Source organism: Hippoglossus hippoglossus, chromosome 12, assembly GCF_009819705.1.
Source record: "Hippoglossus hippoglossus isolate fHipHip1 chromosome 12, fHipHip1.pri, whole genome shotgun sequence".
NCBI lineage: Eukaryota > Metazoa > Chordata > Actinopteri > Pleuronectiformes > Pleuronectidae > Hippoglossus > Hippoglossus hippoglossus.
Window position 1 is genome coordinate 17,133,556 of NC_047162.1, and position 22,701 is coordinate 17,156,256.

A 22,701-nucleotide genomic window follows, 5' to 3' on the forward strand; every position below is an offset into this window, starting at 1 on the left:
TGCATTGTTATTCAGGCAGCAGGGCGCTAATTTCCTCGAGTGTATCTTCATTGTTTGTATGAAATTTGATCGTAATCTTATTTGTCTGTTTGTTGTTTTGTTTGTGATTTTGGTGGGAATCCGGATCAGGGCGCAGATCGAGGAATTTTCTTCATGTTTTCACAAGTTTCCCATTAGAATGATTAATGGATCTTGATTTAAAAAATAAATAAAAAAAGGCAGATTTTAGGAAACATGTAATTTTAGTGCAGTGAAAATCTGTATCAAGTGAATTTAAATGTATTTTCATGAGGGGAATTTTGGGCCTTGGCTGACGCTTGCGCTCGAGTTTTAGATTTTTTTGTAAAGGATTTAGTCTTACAAGTTGGTGGTGAAAGGAAAAAGAAAGCACATGGTGAAGCTGTCTCAAGCTCTGTCAAGGGAGTGTCCTGGTAAACAGGTAGAACAAGCGGAGCGACCGTCCAACCAGGAGGCGTAGGGCTAACGAGGAGCTGCTGGAGGAGGAGCTCAGCGCGAGGAGCAGCACACTCCTGCTTGATCCTCTGTTTCCCATTACCAGGCGTTTGGATGTAGCATCTGCATTCAGGTAGTATTTGTAAAACCTTCCTCGTCAGCTTGCATGTGTAACTTTTCATTTTGTATCCCTGCTTTTTTGGGGAAATTCTGCTAAAATTGTACATCTGCACTGAAGAAAAGTCCCAGTTTGTGGATGTTTCTGTGTTTTTTCGACCACCTGCTCTGAATGATTCCATCCCAGGCAGCAGCAGCAGCAGCAGCAGCAGCACTATGTGGAGACTAAGCTGCAGGCGCCGGGTGTCAGCTCTCTGCCTCGGCTGCCTGCCCTGGATCTCTGGCTTCTTGTTACACACTGCAACTCTCCTGAGCATGGGTAAGAATACAAACATGCGGGCAGATCAATTCCAGACCACACTAACCCACTGATGTCCTCCTCCTCCTCCTCCTCCTCCTCCCTCTGTTATCTACTCCACTGTATTTCATAACACGACACTGAACGCAGCATCTTGTTGTGTGTTTTTACAAACGATCCCTGGAAGCTTGGTGTCTCGTCTCGGCTGAACACCGCCGAGCTCAAGGCCTCTGAGGCGGTGTGAGATTTCCCCAAGTGTTACCATGGCGCTCACGGTCTGTCCAATCAGGCGTTGAGATGATGCCCCCAGATGACTGTTGACTCCCTAATGATCCAGGGATTTCAGCTCATATGTTGTTTACTTGTATCTGTGGCTCCTAATGCAAATGCACTTCTGGTTTTATTAGTAAGTGCATTTTATGTAGTGCAAGCGACTAGTTTTATTAAAAAATACAGGGAACAGTTCCTTTAATGTGCACTAATACAAACTGCTATAAATGCACAGCACAAATAGTGTTTTAATGAGGAAACTTATCTATAACACCTCGTGTCAGAACCATTAAAAGGCTGTATATACCAGGAGTTACACCCAGTGCACACATGGCTCTGTGCTTTCTGTAGATTTCATGTAAGATAAAAGAACAGATTCTACATTAAAGTGTAAAGTCTCAGCTTTCACCCCCGGGGGTAGGTTTACATTAAAGAGTTATACGTTGAGATACAGTCGCTAATGCTCAACAGCTTGAAGCAAAGAAACGCACGATCATTTCACGTTCAGCAGAAAATCCTCTGCAGTCAGTGATGTTGCCTTGAGTCATTAACTTAAGACGTCTTCAGACATTTCAGACTGAACATAATTGGGTCTGGACTTTCTCTGGAGTTTGCCTTTCACAGATTCTCCTTTCTGATGCAGACAGGTGTGGCACAGCAGACAAAGCCATCTTCTTCTCCGTCACGTTTCAGCAACGTCATCACTCGCCACTCATTGGGGCAGATCTCCTGCTGTTTTCTCTCATGCGCTCAGTCTGTCCATAGAAACTCTCACTCTGGAAGTTTGCGTTGTCACATTCAGCCCCTCCGGAGAAAGTCAGGAGATCATGTGGAGTTCAGTGCACTTGTGAAAGCAGCTCCAGAGACTTCCCTGGTGAGGATCTCCCCAGGTTGTGTGTTGGGGCGTCTCTCTCGTCTTCAGTCTGGTCTCCACCGACTGGGAGGCAGCAGCTCAGTCAGATTTCACTTCAGGTGACAGCCTCAGCCAGTGAAAACAGCAGATTCCACTTCTCTCACCCTGAAAAGCTGAACGATGTCGTCGTCCAGAGGGTTTTGAAGTTTGAGCGTGAGCGCAGAATGCTCCTGTTTACCTCTGCATTCACCCGGTTGCCTCCGTCAGCCGTGGAATCATCACTAAACGCCCCTGTGCCAGTTCCATTGGCCGCTGCACAGTATATATGCCAAAGCCATTACAGCACCACCACTGTGTTTGACAGATATGGTTGTGGCTCATGAGTTGTTTTCCTCTTTCTATAATTTCTGCTCTCCCGGTTTCTTTTGTGTTTTTGTGACCTGCAGTCTGGACGCTCGGTTTCCGTCACTCACTGGCGGTTTGAGTGTTCATTCCTGTGAGATGGTCACGAAATTGTCTCTTGAACTGAGTGAAGGAAACATGTCCGCCTACATCCTTGGGAATTCCCATCGTGCTGTGCCGTCATAAAAATGACTTTCCTTTCGCTGCACAGTCTTTCCCACTCACTTTTCTTGTGTGTCTGATTCCCTGTAGGACTGGGATATGCACAAGGGCTGCAGGTGACATCCACCGGCCCACTGACCATCCAGAAGGCGGAGGGCGAGAGTGTGATTCTGGGCTGCGGCTACACACTGAGCCCCTTTGACAGTGGAGAACTCGACATCGAGTGGTCGGTGGTCAGTCCGGACACCACGAAGAAAGATCAGATGGTAAGAAAGCTCAAAGACAATAAGAGAAGTAGAAGTTAACTATTCCCCGTAACTACTCGTTTTATTCCCCACTGTGCATTAACTACAAGACAGTTACAGAAAACAATATGAAGGCTTGAAACCATGAAACAACCTTAGTCTCATGAGAAGATGATGGAAGACGACATCCATCCCATTCAAATCATTAGCGTCATGTGATTTGCTACTTCCCCTGGAAACCAGACCAGTCAGATCATGTTTATTCACTTTTGCTGTTCAACCAAAAACAAATTGTTCCGGTGAATCCAGGGTCAGTCTCCACTAGTTTGAGACACAATTCAGTCCAGGACCTTTTCAATTGCACTCAAATTAGTTGTTGATCCCATTTGCCTTTTAAACTAAACAAGTCATTAGTGTCGGGGGCTTGAAAGGAGGAAGTTGCCCTCAGGGAGCAGCCATTTTATCAGTCATTACAAGGAAAGACAAGTGGTCAGTGTAGGTTACTGAATCCTGTGCAAATTGAATGCTTGGCACCAAAAGCAAAGCATTTAAAATGTATTGTTCTTCCCACCTCTTTTTTTTGTACAAATTAATCAGACTGCTGCATAAATTAGAGCTGCTGTAATTGACTTCCGGCCACTAGGGGGCAGAGGAAAGTTAAAAAACGAGGTGAAGAGCACACGTATTATCTCACATTTGCTAACGTGTGCAGACAGTTTCTTGTTTACAGACGATCGTCCGAGTTAGACAGAGCAGCATTAGCATTCACCTGGGCCGTGCCTCTGTCCTCCTGCTCAATGTCAGTCAAACAAACACTCCATGTCCTCCATGTCTCTGGTTTAGTCTCAATGATTAGAGGAGGACACAGGTCAGATGTTACACATTCTGCGGGTGTGATCTGTCGGCTGAGCAGGTCGCGTTCAGTGGATTTGTCGGAGCTTGTTTGCTGCAAACAGCTGCCGGCTGCTGCTGCTGGTGAGAGTTTGGCGACAGAACTAATTGAACGAGCTACAAGAGGTCACAAAATCGAGTGGAGCTGCAGCGTTGGTGGTTTTGTCACCGTTACATGTAGTCGTTTGAATCAATAACAAGACTTTAATTGACCAACATCAATTAAAAAAGCCTAATTGAGAGTCATTTGTTAATCATGTTTTGTCTTTCTGTTTTCCTTCAGCTGTTGTCCTACACCGGCGGCACTGAATACGTCCACGGCGACGCCGCTCTCGCACACGGGCTCCACTTCGCCGCCCCTGACCCCTCGAGAGGTGACGCTTCACTTTCAGTCGCTGCGCTGTCACCTGCGCACAGTGCGACCTACCAGTGCAAGGTGAAGAAATCACCTGGACTGGACACGCGCAAGGTGTCACTGGTGGTGATGGGTAAGTCCGGGCGTTGGGTTGTCACATGTGCTGTCTGTCTGATTACTGCATTATTTATAACTAGCACCTCGGACGGCCGTGCTATTGTTTGGTCTCATGGAAAATGCAGCTTCTCAAATTTTACGTTTCAAAGTAGCAACGACAGCTAAGCTAATGGCCTGATACGTGTCTGCTGTCGTAAAACACGTTTAACAGTCAGATTTTGTTCAGTGAAAGAAACTTCTGTAAAGAAATTTCTTTAAATGTAGTGCATGAATTGTATTCAGTGGAAAAGTACATCAGAAAAAAGTGTCGTCCCTGTTTTCCGTCTCAAGAATAATCATGAAAGTGATTCATTTGATTCTCGTCCAACCTACTTTGTTTGAAGAGTTTGAGCAGCAGCTCGGTTGCAGGAGGGGTCGCCTCATTTACACATTTATTTATTATGATTTTAAGACTTTTTATCATATCACATAACTCCTCGCAAAAGATGTTTCATGATTGATCAAACAAACGTCCCAGTTTCTAGAAAAACAAAGAATATGAACAGGCGAGGACCCAAATACAGAGGTCACACGAGGAAGAACAGTAATAAGACGGGTTCGGTAAACACAGAGAGGCAGACGACAAAAAGCACTGAGGCAGAGGCGAGGTCAAAAAACAGAAAGTTACAGACGAGAAACTAACAAGACAAACAGGCGACAACGAGTTTGAATACAAGAACGAACAAGACGCGGATGAAAGTAACGAGGGCGAGGCACATGGTCAACGATTTCAATCAGGAGATCCTCCACCTGAAGAACGAACAAACTTCATTGCCCTGCACAATAATAGATGGAAGTGATATCATAGAAATAAGTCTAATTGGTGCTTTGTGATGTCATCAAGGTTGGAAGGGGGTGTGGCTGCATAGTTTCTCTTGTTGTCGTTTGGTTGAGTTGAAGCGTGACACTCAAGCATTTGGCGTCTCTTGGCTCATCTGTGAAGGACAATGAATCCTGGGCCATGATGGATCTGCCAGTTGGAGCCTTCGCTTCTCTGGGATTGAAGGATTGCGTTTGAAGGAGACTTGGAAATGTGACGTTCTAGTCGTCGCACCCTCTGTGATGCAGCCGGTCTTCAAATGCCGCCTCTGAAGGACGCGGTCCCTGAACGGAGACTCGGCTGTGGAGGAAGTCTTCCTGACTGAACTTACACTTCGCTTCACAAAGGCCAAAACATAAAAAGTGCGCACAACAGAAAGACTTTTGAAAAAGGTCCACAACAGACACACAACAATTTCAAACAGAGAATCTCAAGTTCTCAAAAGAAGAATTTTCTTGGCTCAACTTTGGATTTTTTTTAGCTGATCGATCCAAAGCTGTCAAAGGTTAACGGAGCACTTATTTCATTTTATTGCTGAAAAGAACTTCAGTAGATTAGATTATTAGAACAGATTACATTAGAGTTCTGTGTCAGTTTCCCGCTAACGCTCCACCATTTCATTTTGACTAAGGTTAATGTTACACGAGCCTCTTTGCATCGTAAACGAGTGACAGGAATTAAATCTAATGACTAAAAACCTTTTTGGTTATTTTTCTAAGTCTCAGAGGAAATTACACTGAAAGCAAAATGTCAACCATTGTTATTTCACATTTCACATTCATGATGTTTTCAGTAGGAGGCACATCTGATTACTCACTTTAATGAGTGTGTGTGTTTATTCTTATTTAATAGGTTTTCCACTTCAAAATGACCCAGACAGCCTAATCGGACCAAATTTAACATCTTCACACAAAAGCACCTCGTAAATGTTGATTATTTAGCTTCTTTAGCAAATAATGTTCTCGATGAAATAGATTTCATGATTTAATGACACAAACATTTTGCATTATCGGTGGGATAAGGGGCTGGCTGGGGTTCAGGAGGTCGTCCACTGATCGTAGGGTTGGTAGTTGGATTCCTGGCTCCTGTGAACGGGACGTGTGAGCGAATGGCTGCATGTGAACCTCGATGCAAAGCGCTCTGATTGGTTGTTTACGACGAGAGAAGCTCTTCGCATTTACAACTGACTTGTTGGAGCTAAATTATTTCTTAAGAACCTTGTATGAGATGAAATCACGTCCCTGAAGCACGATGTTAAATAATCATCCAAACCAGAGCCTCATACAGCAGGTAGATGGCCAACAGCTGTTTTCAGGCTGGAAGCAAAACACAGTCATGGTCGTCGTCGTATGAAAACAGAGAGAGAAATGGAAATGTGCTAATGAACGGAAGGAAGGATTTCTTTGTTTTTGCTTCTGCTGCAGTGTCAATCGAGAGGAGCATGAAATGTTTTTGAAGCTCGAACAAAGCTCTGAGTCTTTGAGTATCGTTGCAACATTATCAACGTCGGCAGACCAGCTTCTATTCTCTTTCACCTTTTCATGACGATACCGTGTTGGGTTTAATGCCTCGTTCCAACAAAGCTCGGAGTCCGTGTGCGAGTGCGTCAGGGAGTGTGTTCATTCCCATGGCAACCGCCTTGATCTACAATGTGTTGCAGAGACAAAAGAAGTTTTGTTTTGGGGTTTTGAACAGACTGTACTCGTACTGTGCCACAGTAAGTTAGCATAAAAACTAATTAGCTAAGAGGCTACTTCATCCAATTCAGTTGTTTGATGTTGTTGATGATTGTATAATTCATTTAAAAGTTGTTCAGCAAGTTTAACGAAGTTTGTGAATTTTAATGTTACATTCCCATACATACATATATTGGGTATATATCAATGGATGAATTGATAATATACAATTTTTTTGTTAACAAGCAATCTTAACGCAACAGTTTATGTTCCAAGTGCATATTTCGCAAAAAAACAAAAGGCATTTCTGTACATTGATCACTGGGGTCGAGTCCATGTATGAAACAGAATTACAGACATGAAAGGAAACAGTGGAAAGGAGGCGTTAAAGCTCAGTGTTTCTGTCTCATCTTCTCTTCAAGCGTTCCTTCCATATTGATCTCCACATTGATTATGTAGAATAAAGGCTTGTTATTTAGTTAACTCGTATATTTTATAGCATTTATTAAGTTCAAGATGCTTCAAATTCTTCTTCCCATCACATTCTACCTATACGATGCTTCCTCCTGCTGTGGGAGCCACAGTCTAAATGCTTCCTCCCATTTCATCCTGGAGCTATTCAGCTGTACCCGATGCTCGAGAAACAGAACTGACATGGCAGCTCAAATAAAAAAAAAGATCTTGTCCCTTTGCCGTGTGATTACAGTGAAGCCGTCTGTGCCTAAGTGCTGGGTGGAGGGGGGGGAGCTGCTGGGGGAAGCTGTGGCTCTGCACTGTCAGTCTGCACGAGGCTCCGCTCCCCTCACATACTCGTGGAGGAGAGAGAGCGAGGCCCCCATCCCTGATACAACCACGCAGAGTAAGTGTGACCTCTGCTGATGTCACGATGCTACTGCACAACGAGGAGAACGTGTGTGTGTGTGTGTGTGTGTGTGTAGGATTTGACTCTGTGTGTGCAAAACTCAATGATCCTTTTCAGGGTAGATGATGTGATGATTATTTCAGAATTTATTTTTAAAGAGGTGTAATTGTTTGTTCTGATTACTGAAATGAGAAAATATTCAAGATTCAAATCAAAAATCCAGGTGAAATAATGATGAAAATGAAACTGGGAGTGTTGACAATCACCAGTTTAGAGGCATTTTCTCCCAATTTTCTTTTTCATGACTCATCTCCTGAGTTGTTTTTGACAGAAAAATCCTTTGATCAACGTCCTTTTGCAGAGAGAAAATCTGCACGAACGGATATAAAGTTAATTAAAACCAGAAACAACAAACCTGGAGAATGTCACACTGGAATTATTCTACATGTATAAACCAGTCGGAGGAGATTAAGGCTCTTGCATGTACAGCACAGTATGTTTCTGCGTGTGTTAATCCGTGTCCGTGGGCGTTTTGCATGTTCTCTCAGACCGTGTGACCGGCGAGCTGAGAATCAGCAACCACTCGCAGAGCTTGGCAGGATTCTACCTTTGTGAGGTGAACAATGCTGTGGGAGCCGAGCGCTGCAGGATCAACCTGAAAGCAAACAAACGTAAGAGGGGGGGGGGGAACGCACGCCACTGCACGAGGACGGCTCCCGTGCACGACACACACGTGGTCACGGAGGAACTAGATTTCATCCTCCTCTCTTTGTAGAAGTGCCAAAGCCTCCTCACTGCTCCACTTCACACACACACACATCGGTGAATCATCCTCATTGTGTCGTTTGGGCAGGAGGTCAAAGGTCAATGGCGAAGAAGTAGTTTCATTCATAGAGCGACGATCCTGCTGGTCGTCACTTAACTTCCTGATGTGGAGTCACTCTGGATTACAATGATGTTAAAATCATTCTCCTGCCTAATGGCTTCATGAAGTGCAGCAGCAGAAATAGGTGCATTGATTAGAGCCACTTCACCAGAGTGGTTGAATATAAATAGAAGCACGACTGTACCTCAAAGAAAATGCGTTTAAACGAGGACAGTCCTGGTTTCTTCATGTAGAGAAGAACCTGTGAACGGCTCAGAAACCAGGGATCTGCCTCACAGGGGAGGGATGTGGTGACTGGGGGAGAACCACCACCAGGGAGAACAGCCGCTGATTCACTGCACCACCACAGAATCAATCATCTCCGGACTCAAACAAACGCGCTTGGATTCTACAAATCCATAAATTGAGTTTGTCTTTGTGTGCGTCGTGATCCGTGGAGCAGATCTTACATCTTGTCGAGTCCATAACTCCTGGTCTCCGGGTTCAGATGTTTGGCACCGAGCGGGGGGGGGGGGGGGGGGGGGAGCCAGCCATTCGTTTTCATTTCGAGAGCAAGGTGCAGAGGTTCCATCGCTTCAGCTCGGAAAAAACCTGCACCATGACATTGTAAGATGGTTAATAGGAATTTAAAGGACGCACATAAGCAGATTTCCCAGAAAACAAGGTGACAATAGAATATTTAGTTGTAGTTGAGTTGACAATCTCTGTATCCCAATTCATAGCTGCTGTCACCTAGCAACAGAGCTGCAGTTAAACACAATGATAACTTTATCGGGCGCGATCACACATACGCAACTGCAAAGTCAATGTCGCAGGTCAAAGCTCCGCAAAGTTCAACTCCATGGAAAGTGACTCTGCAGATTTGCTTCGCCACACAAAGCAAATGTCTTATTCATTTTCGTATGTGTGACACCTTCAAGGCCCCTTGGTTCTTTAGAACGTTTAGTTTGTTGCTGTAGCTGTTCAGTTAAGATGAGTGTAAGTATTAGCCACTATTATCTCTTTAAAGAACATTTGTCATCGAAGTGCAATGAATTCTGGGATGAAGGAGCCTTCTACTACACCAGACAATAAAAAACAAGAGTATAACTGATTCTTCTCAGTGATTAATTGTTCTTCACACTGACTTTTCAGCTCCGAACAGAGCGGCGGTGATCGTCGGCACCGTCGTGGGCTCCCTGCTCCTCATCCTCATCCTGCTGCTCTTCATCGGGCTCCTTTACTGGAAGTTGAGCGGAAGATTCCGCTACGAGAAGGAATTCTCCAATGAGATCAGGTACAGACACCGGCGCCTCCAGCAGAGAGAGAGCAGGGCACATTCTGGGGTTCGATATCTGAGCTAATGAAGGGAGGTGAAAAAACAGACAGAATCCACCCATTCTGTCTGTTGGCAGGTTTCTACTCGTCCTCGTCTGTCGGCAAAAAGTCCCGAGAGGAAGAAGCTCCTGCCTCCGTCAGATTAAAGGATATGAACATTAGGATGAAACTGTGTTTTGTGCACTTGTACATTTTTTATATGTGCATAAAAGAAGTAGAAGTAATAAGATGTTTTTTGGCCTCATGTGACAAAAAACATAAGGAAAGAGAGCAGCCAGTAAAAAGAGGATACAACAGAAAACACTTAAAACATCCTTTCAATTATGAATAGAACCAAATCACTTCACTTAAATAAAACCCAGTTAAAGAGAAATGTGAATACAAGTAAAGTGTAAATAGAAAAAGATATATTTTATTAAGGTCTACACTCACCAAACATGTCTCCTACTAATGTTGTGATTTCATTTCATTCCTGAACGTTTATCTACACACTTAATTATGCAGAGAGCGTCGTCTGAATACGAGTTCATCGCCCTGTGTACAGCAATTTGATGAAATGCTGCAGGAAACTCAAGGTTTTCATGTGATGAGTGCAGAAGCAAACCGATTTTCTTCAGGTACGCTGATGCAAATATAACCGCTGACATAAATAACATCCGCTCCGCCGTACACTCAGTCGAAAAGAGCGTGAGTGGGATTCATTAAAAGTTTCAAACTCTTTTCTTTTTGTTGATCGTCGGAGTTTGGATCACGAGAAACTCTCTAGTGTCAACAAACTCTCCCGGGTGTTCTTGTCTTAGACTTTTATGGCAATTATACAGTTTCTGTGGAGAGTGGCATTTCAAACACACAGTAAAAAACAGCACTACCTCACACCACAGCAGGTCAATGTAATTACTTCTTATATTTACCTAAAGAGAAACGTAGTGGAAATAGCAGAGTTAAATCAAAGCCTGCGTTTTGATGAATTCTTAAATTCTGGAAGGAGAAGGAACAGCGAGCAAAGACGGCTGGATCTTAAAAGTTTGAAATGATGGGAAATAAGTTTTTTTGCTTTGCTTTGCATAAGAAGTAGAAATGGAGACGAGCACTCAGCCTGGCTGTCGTCAGCAGAAACTGATTCCACCTGCAACCTTTAAAGCTCACAAATCAAACCTGTGAGAACAATTTTACCATTTTTTCACAGAAAGACACGAGAGGTATCGATGTAAAGCTCATTCAGAACCACTCACATCGACTACTTTTCTAACCTGATGGCTGAATCGGCTTCTCCTTGGCAAGGCGGCTGATGTCAGATGGTAATGACAACGATCACGCCACTCACTGAAACAACTTGCTCGAACAAATCGTAACTTTTGTTGCATGGCTCTCAAAGACAGCGATTCCACTCGAGCATCAATCTGGGCGATAACCACGTGCCTCTAACAGGAGCTACTGGCTCGTGCACATTTCAGTCCACTGATGACGTACGAGGGGAAACGGGGAAACACCATCCTGAGCTGCTCCAGGGCTGATGTTCTGCAGCCGACCTCCCCCGTCCTGACACGTCTGAGAGGATTTTCTGCTTTTGCAGAAAAACATTGTCTCCTGAAATATATTTGGAGCCGTGGTTCACATGCAGTTGAGAACAGCCCACAGGCTTTTAAAGCTCATGTCGAATTGGGGGCAGCGTCGGTGTGGGAGGACAGTGTTGTGTGCAGGAGACAGAATCGCATCGAGGGCCACAATCCTTCTCAGTATCAGCGATAGACGGGAGTTAAACTCTCCTCACACGAACATGACTTTGTGGAGAGAGGCTCATATGAAAGAGACGTAATAATGTGAGGCACGCGGCAATAGAGCCTCTCACATCTGTCACTTACTGGTTTTCAAAGTAAACAGTGCAGCTTGAGAAGTTCAGGGATGAGTCATGCAGAGCATTATATCACTTCAAGCACTCCGTTCCCTACGTCTAAAAAATAAATACAGTGAGAAAAATAAGACTCAAGCTGTGACTCAGGACCGAAACGTGAAGAGTAGAAAATGCGACTGTAAATGTTCTCCGACGGATAAACAATCTGACAACAGCTTTTAACCTCAGGTAGAAGCAAAAGCATGTTTTAAACTCTGTTATTTTGACATTATTAACTTATTGGGAACAGAGACGTTTACGAACAACTTCCAAAGTGCAGATGTTTGAAAAACTTCCGTTGATATTTTATCAAAATGAAGGTCGTGTGGACGGATTTTTTTATAATTTTATTCATCCAATTCAAAAAATATCTGCAGTAGTGTTGAATCTTGTTGCATACGAGCGCACTGGCTTTGTTAAAGCTGCATCCTCGGACTTTCTGGCCACTAGGGGGCAACGGAGACGAGCTGTGGGGGTGTTGAGGGTAACTACTGTATACTGTAATATATCTTTAAAGGCCTATGAGTGTGTTGAGCTCCAACTTTCACATTGCACACAATCTTTTGATGTGTTTTTAACAAATATTTATGACACTGCAATAATTAGCTGATGTTGAAACAACTGGGAAAGTGGATTTGACAGTTTTTGTCGAAGTAGCAAAGAGAGACTTTCAGAGAAGCATCGAAACTAAAGAGGGAAAAAGTTCCATTTGTTTCAATGTAAATCGTTTCCAGAACAATCTTATGTAATAATGTGGAGCAAATATCTTGCAGCACCAAACATGCGTGGGAATGTGCCTCCCCTAAAAATTCAGAGGCTAATTCATGTCTACTTTGATTAAATTTGGTGGGAAACACGTCTTCGCTCACAGCAGTCCTGTCTCGTTTCACGGCAGCACACACATACGACCCAACAATCACAGGCTCAAGAGACTCGAGGCACAATTTCATCTTAACAAACACAAATTTATTCCCTTAACCAGCAGAAATCGGAGTCCTTGGCCCTGCGCGGGATGAAAAAATGCCAAAGTGGATGTGTTGTGCGGGTGTTTCCTTTGACAGAGGAGCAGATCCCAGCTGCTGCTGCAAAGTTACGTGAATGCAGAATGCAAAGCAGCTCCTAAGCTCGGATGTTGGCAGCGGCGTTGACGAGGGGAGATTGTATTGTGTGCTTGTCAGTGTTTTCTGGCTGAACGCAGCCCCGGGGGGGTTTATCCCTCAGCAGAGGAGGGGAAGTGAAGGCAGGGTCTCAGAGGAGGTGGGCACGGGGACGAGCCTCCAAACGAGCAAAGACGACAGAGATGTATGCTGCTCGACTACGGGGGGGCATCATGGGACTAACATCCACTGTGTTGAATATGGATTCAAGCAGAACATCTCGGATCGAGGTTGTTCCCAAAACGTGACAGCGGTAAAATTCATGAGAAAAGCTACGTTGAAGGTTGAAATACATGTCCAAAGTCTAATTTCAACATATAAGTCGCTTCCTGTTCCTCAAAAATGAGTCGTATGAGCAGTTGGATCAATTTTAAAGTGTTAACCAGAAATATTAGCCCACAGTCACTTTACGAAGTTGATGGATAAAGACTTGTAGAGGGAAGATAGCCCTGATTTCCACCACTTTATAAACAATGCAGTTTTATGCTGATGAATATAAGCAAAATAAATACAAGAAATTAAAAAACAGGATAAATGTAAACAGAGGCTACTTCGAGGGAAGTCATAGCGGTGTCATGCATGTCATCTGGGAGGCTGAGCTACTTCCGTGTTTGGGTTTCCAGCGGCCCCGGGCGCAGGGGAGCACGATAGGTATTCTGAAAGAAAATGAATCAAGAAAACATGTTTGTATGTTTGGTTCTAGCCTCTAAAATATGAGCTTATGCAGCTTTTCTCTATTTTAATATCATCACAAATAGGGTTTTGAGTTTTTGGGAATCTCTGGGTTTCAAGGTATTTGACAGACGGAGTAAAACAGCTCATGTCCATGTTGGTCAGTGCAGCTGTAACACAAAGCAAATTGTAATTTCATACAATGAAAACACAGTCCATATACTCAGCTGCTGTATTTGCCTCATAACCCATTTTATCAGAACTGAAATCCTCTAACATCGTTGTTCTGATTTCCAACAGAGAGGATGTCCCGCCTCCTGAGAGCCGTCCTGCCAGTCGCCACACGAGCCGGACTGTCAGTCAGCACCCACGGGTGAGCTACAGTCCGGTGGGTGGGGGTGGGACTGAAGTGAGCTCTCTCAGTGAAGGACCCACACATCCACCCTCCTGCTCCACACCAGTCAAAAGCAAACCGGTCGAATATGACGACAGGAACGGACACGCAGTTTGAACCAAACTGAGGAAAATCTACCTCCCGTCGTTGAAGAGAAGAGTCAAGAAAGTTTGGGAAGTTGAATTTTTGAAAATGCGAGTTACAGAGTTTCATGAACTGATCTCGAAGCTGTGCAATGTGAACATTTGTTATTTAAAAGAAGTTTTCTTCTAGAGCTAAACAATGAAGTTATTACATTTTATATTCTGATTTCTTTTGGTCAAAATGTTTTCTATAATTTGCAATAAAGCATTAAAAATAACCCAGTGTCCTTTTTTTTAAACAAAAGAGAAATATTTATTTCATGATAGACCTCATTTGGAAATACTCAACCTTTCAAAAAAAAAGAAAAACGTACACAATGAAGTACTTTTTTTCCAAGGATGTACTGACAGGAGTTGACAGATCAACAGCCACATGCGATGGGTTTTTGTCCACTACATAAACAGCGACTAGAACCCCCCCACCACCAGCCCCCAGTACTTTGTGCTTCTCAGAGGGGGGAGGGGGACAACAACTCACATCACAGACGATCAAAAGTTCGGAAACTTAACGAATCTGCATCGTCTGCTGCGAAAAGTGTTTGTGAACCAGAGCTGATGCGCTCAGTGTTTGCACTTTGTTTCTCAGCCTGAACGCTTTGATGCTTTGGACATTTCATTTTATGAAAATACAGAATCCTACTTTTCCTTTTCATGTGTTTGTTTGGAAACGTATTAAACTGCAGCGATATATCGAGGCTGAAAATGTGCGGGTGGAAGAATTGAAGGTTAAATGTAAGAAGTCAATATATTGTACTTGGAATGGAAATGTCAAATTAATGAACTCAACTTTTAAAGTCTAAACAAGTGAATATCTATATAACTAATTAAAAAGTCTCTCTGAGGGAATCTGTATGTAAACTCACTGCAGACTGAACGGCTGTTAATCAGTAAAAAAAGTATTAAAGCCTCTTAATGCAAACACTGAGCACTGCCCCCCCCCCTAGAAACTCACAAAGTCACAAGGGCTCCTTCGGTGGATTTTTTATGAATTAGCACAAACAGTTTTGCTTCAGATTTAAAAACTCTTTTTGACACTGTTTAATGTTCATCAGTCTGCACAGCACCAGAGCGGATTCAACACGTGTAAAAACCATGAATCACTATTCGAGGAGAAAACAATCCCATCACCTGATCATCTGTAAAAATAAGGCAAGGTACAAAAAAACATTAAGAAATCCATGCACACATTAAAAAACATGGCAGAATTTGGCTTCAAATGAAACAAAACAACAACAACAACAACTTAATGGTCCAGTTCTCAAAACTAAAAAATAATCATCTTGATTCTGTGCAAAAAAACAAAAGTAGAACGACGAAGATTTTTTTTAAAAGTGTTGAGTGGTTGTCGAGTGGAATTGTCTTGACGATTCCCTTTTTGCGCATTCCGGCTGATTGCACCCTTGTGACGCCGAGACTGGTGTGAACAGTGTGTGTGTGTGTCTGTGTGTGTGTGTCTGTGTGTGATTGTTGTCGGTTATAAAAACCATCCGAGCGTCTCCGAGAGTCCATCCAGCCTTCGGTTCGGACGCGTTAAATGCTTCACCATCTTGTTTTTCCAGGGCTCAGGAGGCAAATCCCCCCCCCCCCCCCCCCCCCCCCCCCGCTTTGCTGTGTAAGTGCCTCTGCCCTCCGTTTTTTTAAGTAACGTCCTCTGGATGTGGACAGACGGTGTGTTCTGGGGGGGGTGGGGGGAGGGAGGCAAAGTTCTTTACTGGCTGATGTTGAGGCTCAATATGCAACGACCATTCTTCAAAAGGCACCGTACTGTACATTGGTCGGCGTGTGTGTGTGTGTGTGTGTGTGTGTGTGTGTGTGTCTGTGTGTGTGTGTCTGTGTGTGTGTGTGTGGGCCGCACATGGGCACATGCACACATGGAGAAGTAAAAACAAAGCTGATTCCCTCCACTGGTGTCAGCCCACAAGGCATCACCATGACAACTAAGGCAAAAAATCTCTCCACATGAAAACAGAGCGTCTGTCTGTCTGTCTGTCTGTCTGTCTGTCTGTTTTTTCTTTCTCATTTTTAGTTTTTCTCATCTGATTCTTTTGCTGCTGCTAAAATCAACGTCCCCACAATAATCATCCGTAATGATAATAATCTCTATTCAATAAATTATCTATACTGTACAATTATTTCACCTCACATAGACCTGCAACAAAAGGGGGCGTCCTTTTCATAGTAAAGCTTTCCAATCGTCCGTCTGCGCTGCGTCGTCGGCTCAGTCGAGACAAACACTTTCTTTCTTCTTTCCTGTACACGAATTAAACAGGACGTCCTGCAAAAAGAACAAAAAACGAAAAGCAAAGCTGATGCATAATTGAAGATAGAGAAACGGGATAGAAACGCTCGCTGGGAAACGAGCGTCCAGCGGGAAAACAAACAGCAACAGAAAGTTCTTTTATTCCTCGTGTCATCTTCCTGGGGAGAGTCATTTTCTCTGAGAACAGTAGGTAGAAGATGGTTCCTGATTTTCAAAAAGGAGCCAGGCCCGGCGAACATCCCAGCTTTACTGCCCCCCCTCCTCGTCCACGTAGGTTGAAGGAAACCATCCAATCTGAAACAGAAAATAACCGAGAGACATAAACACCTCTATGTAATCAGACGTAAACAACAGATGGGTCCATTTAAAAGGCTTCTTTTTTTTTTTACACCAAGGTTTAACGTGCACGCAGATAATCGTCGACACTAAAAACAACCCGCCGCCGCTCGAATGCGTTGGACTGATGCCACGCAGAATCCTGCGCTCCAATTGGCTGAGGGGTGTGCATTATTCTCAGATAACTGCACGGCCGAGCAGCAGCAGCAGCCTCGTCCCCATTTGGAATAATAAAAAATACTCGAGAGTTACTTTAAGTTCCACTTCAGCTGTTGCTAGGCAATGGCTGCTCCTACTTGTTGCAATGGTGAAGTGAGACCTGAGCAAACAGAGGCAGCGTCGACACAAAGGATTCATTCAAACTGCATATTGCTCTAATTCATGAATATTCAATATTTCTTCTGTTTTTCAAATTCCTGGCAAGAAGTTTTTTGTAAGGAGGGATAAAAAATAAACCTCTGAGTTGACATGTGATCTTACCTGCATAGATAATTATTGATTATTTAAACTTTATAACCACAGGTCGTTGTGATACAGGTGCTTTCTATTTAAACCTCACGTAAACAAACATGATTCTCCCTTTTGTTCGGATGTTATAAGATAATTTTGACAACATATTTTATTCATAACCACCTTTAACATGTGAAATACAGCTCACGGTGCTTTATGGCAATTAATACAAAAGTAGGAAATCAATGAAAAATAAGATGGAAATAAAACCCAGTGAATAAAACGTGAAATGAAATAAGATTCTGAAGAATTGGAGCCACTGAGTAATAGTAATAAATTGAAGTTAACATGGCAGATAGATACACAATAAAAATCTGTTGTCGAGTCCTCCTTGAATTTACTGTGAGTTTAACATTCTTCACCATCCACACACAGACTGGACCTGACGTGCTTTGATTCAGTTTACTGGTTCAACAGCGGCTCCAGCACCAGACAGTCTGGTTTGGCTGCTGGGCACCAGTACACGAGTTGAGGGGATGCACTCGTCTCTTTCATGCTGCACAGCTTCACATTAACACTGTCAAATTTTTTACACCCTGAAGTAGAAACAGTCCGAGAATAAAAAGCTGAATTCCCATCCAGTTTTACTGCCAGTCTTTTGAAGTGGAACATTTCCCAGCAGCCGGGCTTTTACTTTATTGTCTCCACCACCTGCTTCAGAAGTGCTTTTCACTTCAATTTATTAAATCCAGTCACTCGAGTACCCGGATACTTTTGAGGGTAAAAGGCATAAATGGATGTTTTCTGACATGTGCAGATCTGTAACTTAAAGAAAACAGCAGCTTCCACAACACGTGGATAAACACTCACTCGTCCGTTGGCCTCTCCCTTCCACCAGCCCTGGTCTCCTCCGATCTTGCTGTAGATTTTCACGGTGTCTCCTTCCCGCAGCGACAGCTCCCTCATGTCCCGCGCCGCGAAGTTATACCTGGCCACGGCCGTGCTGACCACCCGCGGAGTGAACACTGCAAACGGAAGCGACGGGAGCTCAATCCAGACACAAGACGAAATATCCAACAGCTCATTTTCATCACAGTTTTTTTTTTTTATACAATGCAGCAACTGAAGGTATTAATCACTAGTAATGGAGTTTAATAACAATCTGTATGCATGAGGGACCTGGGCGGGAAGGTAACACTGATCATATTATTAGTAATTAGTTGTGAGGTGAGAACAGAGGGAGGACGCCGGCCTCCGTGTTTCTCGTGCCACTGCATCGTCACTAATGAGCGTGATGAGAAGGGACACGTTGTTTCATTAAGGGAAAGGAAATAGCTTTTTTCTCTTCTTGATTTAATGAGGGACTGACATTCCGGGAAGAACTGAAAAGTCCTCGTTAATGAAAATAGCACCAGGGAGAGCGAGTAATGAGGCCGAGAGCGCCGAGGCTTATTATGAAATTACAGGCGGCTGAGTGTGGGAAGGCGACAGGAGCAAGGAAAGACAGGAAAAAACACAAAAAAGAATCCGGTACCTGACCAAAAGGGAGCTGAGGTCTGAGTTGAGGAGAAGTTGAGGCCTTGTGGACTGAGGAAGGAGAAGTTGTAGGAGGCGCAGGAGGCTGCTGAGAGGAAGACAGGAAGAGACAGAGGAGGAAATAAAGCTGGAAGCTGATTTGAGGCGCGTGCATGCAGAGCTGCAGCCGGAGAAGAGGAGGATTAAGAAAAAGGCAAAGCTTCATTTGTTTAGACTGTGTCTGCATCTTAAGAGTGCATTATATTCTTATTATATTTTATCTCAACGGGTATTTAAACAAAAATACACAGTTATTTGTGGATTTTAAACACGGTAATTGTTCCAATTGTCAGTTTATGCGTCATTTGGCAAACTTTACTGTTGCATATAAATAAAGTTTGACTGGATCGTACCCACAAGATCATTTTATTGTGAAATAAAGTAGAACTAACCAACTAGAACATATTTTAATTCTTTTTTAAAATGTTTATATTGCAGCATTGTTGCCTCATAACGTGGCTGATGTATGAAACAGCCACGTTGCTCGCAGACAACAAGATGAAGGTTGTACGCAACCTTTTAAACATTAACATAACTGCTCTGTTTTTTGCATGTGCAGGTTCGTGCACGTGAATTCCTCCTTGTGAATGTGTAAGAAACAAGTTTAAAAAACACACGCTGCACAAGCAAGCCTCTCAGACAGAGGGTCCGACACTGACAGGAGCAGCAACCAGCAGATGGGACAAGAGGAATAGATTTTACAAGTTGTTTAAGTTGAGGAACTTTATTCCTGCACCTTGAGGGAGTCGTGGTCCGAACTGTGGCTATCGATGCCTCAGTTTGGGTCAGAGACGCTCGTGTTAGTGCGACATCTAGTGGCAGTAAAGAACGGGTGTATAACCTTCAAAAGCTGATGGCTATGGATCAGGAGGAAATAACCCAAACTGGGCCCCAACATGTAAGGGACACACACCCAGGATCGATCAGCCTGAGGAGGGTCAGGATCAGCCCGATGATGCTGAGGTACACAGCTGATGACATGTCCCTAACATCCGATAGATGATGAAAGATATTCACCATCATGTCCAATATCCTAAAATATGTGTATGATATTAGTAAACTTGTTCAACATGGCATAATCACAGATGAAAACCAATTCCTCCCAGTCCCACCGCTGTTTCCATGCAGACCTGCAGGGGTGTGTCGTGTCTGCAGCCTAAAAAAAAAAGAAAAACACAGGCAGAAAAAGACGGAGAAGCAGCACATTGTCTGCATTCACTTCCAAATCCAGCCAAAGCAGGAAGGAAACAATCCCGCTGTCGGGGCCAGCTGGGTCTTCCTGCGCAGCGCACAAAGCCGGCCCGGCGCAGAACAGAAGCCAGAGCCAGTATTCATACGGTCTAATGGACAGAGGGGGCAGCCAATGCCGACAGCCGGTCCACCGGCCTCTTACTCAGCCGACAAACTCTTCCTCTTTGTCTCACTCACTTTATATATTTCGCTCTGTCGCCTCATTCTCTGACCCTTTCCCCCTCTGGCCTGCCTCCATTTCTTTTTGTATTCGTCAGGAGAGTCATTGGCCTCGGAAGGACCAGGACGTCAGGGGAGGTGGAGAGGGAAGGTTGCAGCCTGTCTCATTTATTTTCCACTCCCTCGCATTATCCACAGCCAAGATGGCAAGGGGATTACATTTGTAAGCCGGACCTGCACTTTATAGCATCTCTTCAGAGACAAATTAGTAGTGTCCCAGCCATTCATGGCAGCCAGCAGAGTTATAAATAGGCATAAATGTCCTGCCAGTCATAAATACATCCATTTTCTGCCTGTTATCTGGATCTGGGCTGCGGTGGAAGCATATAGTCACTTCGCTGAGGGATTCTGAGTTGTTCCCGGGTCAGGATGCTGATTTGTAATCCCACAGCTCCTGGGTCCGTCCTACAGAGACAACACTGGGCCACTTGGATGACTGGATATGAGAATCAGGAGTTCTGCCAACAAGGTCAAAACCTTCTGCACGAAACTAAATCACATCTCAGATCCTTTCTGCCCCCTTGACTCTGAATTCTAACCAGACAGACAAGTGTTCACTGTCATTCTACGGATTTACACTAAGATAAGAAACAACTCTGAATTACATGCACTGCTGCAAAAAGAGAAGGTCACGTTTATTCAAAGTTTGGTGATGTTTAAGTCAAAGTTTATTAATATTGTATTATATGTATTAATTCAACACTGCACTTCCTTTGGCCCTTAACACCACACATGTCAAGAGTCAAGCCGATAACAAGAACACTTCTCCAGATATTTGAGCTGCAGACAGACGGAGACCTCTTGAATCATTGGATTGATTAATGTTAAGTATCATTCAAACAAACGCAGGAGTAAAGGTCATGCAGCAAAATCACATTAGCAGGATAAGGAGGAAGCACGGAAATGGGAGTTCGTGTTGAAGCCTGATGAACGTAACAAGTTCGGCCACGGTCAACTTTTCTCATTTATCAGCCAAGTTGCTCTGCTGGTTCATTTCTGTGAATCAGTGTTTCTGGGACTAACAGATTGTGTTATCAGCTTCAGGGTAAGTGCAGTTTTATTGGTCTGACTGTGTTCAGAGCCACTTACCTGGAGACCGCGTGCTGGCCCGTGTGAGCGAGCGTTCTCTCGACTTGTAGGGGTATCGCAACGTGGTATCTAACAGCTTGAAGCTTTCTTTTAGCGAATGGGCCTGATAGTACTCCACCAGCTCCTGTTGTGTAGAACAGAAACAGACAGAAGATTACGTCTCTTATCTCTTTACAGCTTCTACTGGTATTTTTGTCCAGACGGACGGAAATGCGACTCACCAGGAGACTCTCAAACTTCTTGGCCTCGGTGATGTGAATCCAGTTGTCTTTTTCAATGACTTTAATGTGCTTCACTTCGTCATTGAATCTGTAAAATCAAAACACACAGTAACTAAAGAGAACTCACTCATCAAATGTTATTTATCTTTATTCTTTATAGAACAGATTTTGTAAATAACCATCACATATTGTTGTATTTTATGCTCTTTTACTTTTGCAGCAATGTGTGAATATGGTTAAAAATATTCTGCTTTGTTGTTTAAAGTTTAATCAAATCAAATAAAAGTTCTCAGACCTAATTGCTGCTCCCTACAGGCCCTTTGCACATGTCTGACAGACACGATATTCTCCATTACAGTACATTGTTTTGTGAATTCTCCAGTAAGAGCTCGTACAGTGTTTTTCTCTGAGATGCATTCTCTCGGAGGGAACACACACGAAAAACAGGATTTAAGAAAAAGCAATTACTGAGTGGTAATTAGCCGGAGCTGAAAGATGCACTGAGAAAGCTGACTGCTGCATCCTGGGAGAGTTTTTTCTTTAAATTTCCCATGAGATATGAATAAAAAAAACCTTCCCGTTGAGATTTCCTTCCTCTCCTGCACGGCGCCACACACTCACTTGATGCTGATGGCGAACCTCTCGGCCTCGGCGGTCCTCTCCCTGATGAGGTAGGTCCCGCTGCAGTGGGATTTCAGGAGGTTGTCGGCCTGCTGGCGCTCCATGTTCCCCGCAAACCTGCGTGACGAGCAGAAGAAACGCGGTGACCTCCAGATGCAAAGGAAGAATCCACAAATCCTCGACTTCAAACACCCGTGTGGTAATTAATCTTTTTGGTCGCGGCTATGTTTGGGGGTCAGGTTGCTTTGAATTTTGAATTAGTGCGTGAAGTTAACATCGGCAGATCTGTATTACTATAGAAAAGTGACCTGGGGGTGATGGCAGTATATAATATATAAGGTATGAGCAGTATGACGATAACAATAGTCTTCTGAAGTTAAGGGTCTTACCAAGGATAACCGTAGTAGTCTGATTCCCTGGAGGTCTGCCGGCCCGATAGCGCCTGGAAGGGCTGCAGCAGACAAACAGAAGCGGCACATTAAAGAAGTTATAAACAGAACAGCACTGTGGTAGAGATATATATATATATAGATTTATATGTACGCCCCCCCCACACAGGTAGTTAAGAGCACACTAAAGAGAGACAGCAATGGGCTGTGATCTCAGTAGTCACACAAACTGCAGTGATTCACTGTGGTCTGTGCACGTGAGCTGGAGAC

General features: G+C 43.8%; 2 protein-coding genes across 15 annotated transcripts in view; one reads left to right on the forward strand and one right to left on the reverse strand.

The window, feature by feature from the left end:
* Positions 1 to 392: 392 nt before the first annotated feature.
* Positions 393 to 15,475, forward strand: vsig8a (V-set and immunoglobulin domain containing 8a). Of its 2 annotated transcripts, XR_004615624.1 has the most exons (9): positions 393 to 589; positions 758 to 889; positions 2,646 to 2,821; positions 3,975 to 4,179; positions 7,405 to 7,557; positions 8,109 to 8,231; positions 9,581 to 9,722; positions 9,841 to 10,008; positions 10,042 to 10,791. XR_004615624.1 is itself a non-coding variant. In XM_034602227.1 (8 exons), the coding sequence occupies exons 2-8, from the start codon at positions 787 to 789 to the stop codon at positions 13,992 to 13,994; spliced, it is 1,113 nt and encodes a 370-aa protein (XP_034458118.1). In that variant the 5' UTR covers positions 396 to 589; positions 758 to 786; the 3' UTR covers positions 13,995 to 15,475. The 2 variants fall into 2 exon arrangements, 1 of the variants encoding a protein (XP_034458118.1); XM_034602227.1 differs by lacking the exons at positions 9,841 to 10,008; positions 10,042 to 10,791 and adding an exon at positions 13,784 to 15,475 and having other exon boundaries at positions 396 to 589.
* A 195-nt stretch (positions 15,476 to 15,670) lies between these two features.
* vav2 (vav 2 guanine nucleotide exchange factor) overlaps positions 15,671 to 22,701 on the reverse strand; it is a 171,547-nt gene continuing 164,516 nt past the window's right edge. For 6 of the 13 annotated variants that reach the window (XM_034602216.1, XM_034602214.1, XM_034602222.1 and 3 more), the window contains 7 exons: positions 22,432 to 22,493; positions 22,043 to 22,159; positions 21,422 to 21,509; positions 21,201 to 21,324; positions 18,601 to 18,690; positions 17,937 to 18,091; positions 15,671 to 16,574 (listed from right to left, as the gene is read on the reverse strand). In XM_034602216.1, the coding sequence (XP_034458107.1) occupies positions 16,527 to 16,574; positions 17,937 to 18,091; positions 18,601 to 18,690; positions 21,201 to 21,324; positions 21,422 to 21,509; positions 22,043 to 22,159; positions 22,432 to 22,493 (684 nt within the window). In that variant the 3' untranslated portion in view covers positions 15,671 to 16,526. The remainder of the gene's footprint in view (positions 16,575 to 17,936; positions 18,092 to 18,600; positions 18,691 to 21,200; positions 21,325 to 21,421; positions 21,510 to 22,042; positions 22,160 to 22,431; positions 22,494 to 22,701) is intronic. The other 7 variants (XM_034602223.1, XM_034602224.1, XM_034602215.1 and 4 more) reach the window with 3 other exon arrangements.

Bases quoted from the DNA above. Each gene is read 5' to 3' on its own strand.
- vsig8a (XM_034602227.1), top strand. From the start codon at position 787: ATGTGGAGACTAAGCTGCAGGCGCCGGGTGTCAGCTCTCTGCCTCGGC. The intron at 4,180-7,404 runs GTAAGTCCGGGC...GTGTGATTACAG, and splicing joins GGTGTCACTGGTGGTGATGG to TGAAGCCGTCTGTGCCTAAG. The intron at 8,232-9,580 runs GTAAGAGGGGGG...CTGACTTTTCAG, and splicing joins CAACCTGAAAGCAAACAAAC to CTCCGAACAGAGCGGCGGTG.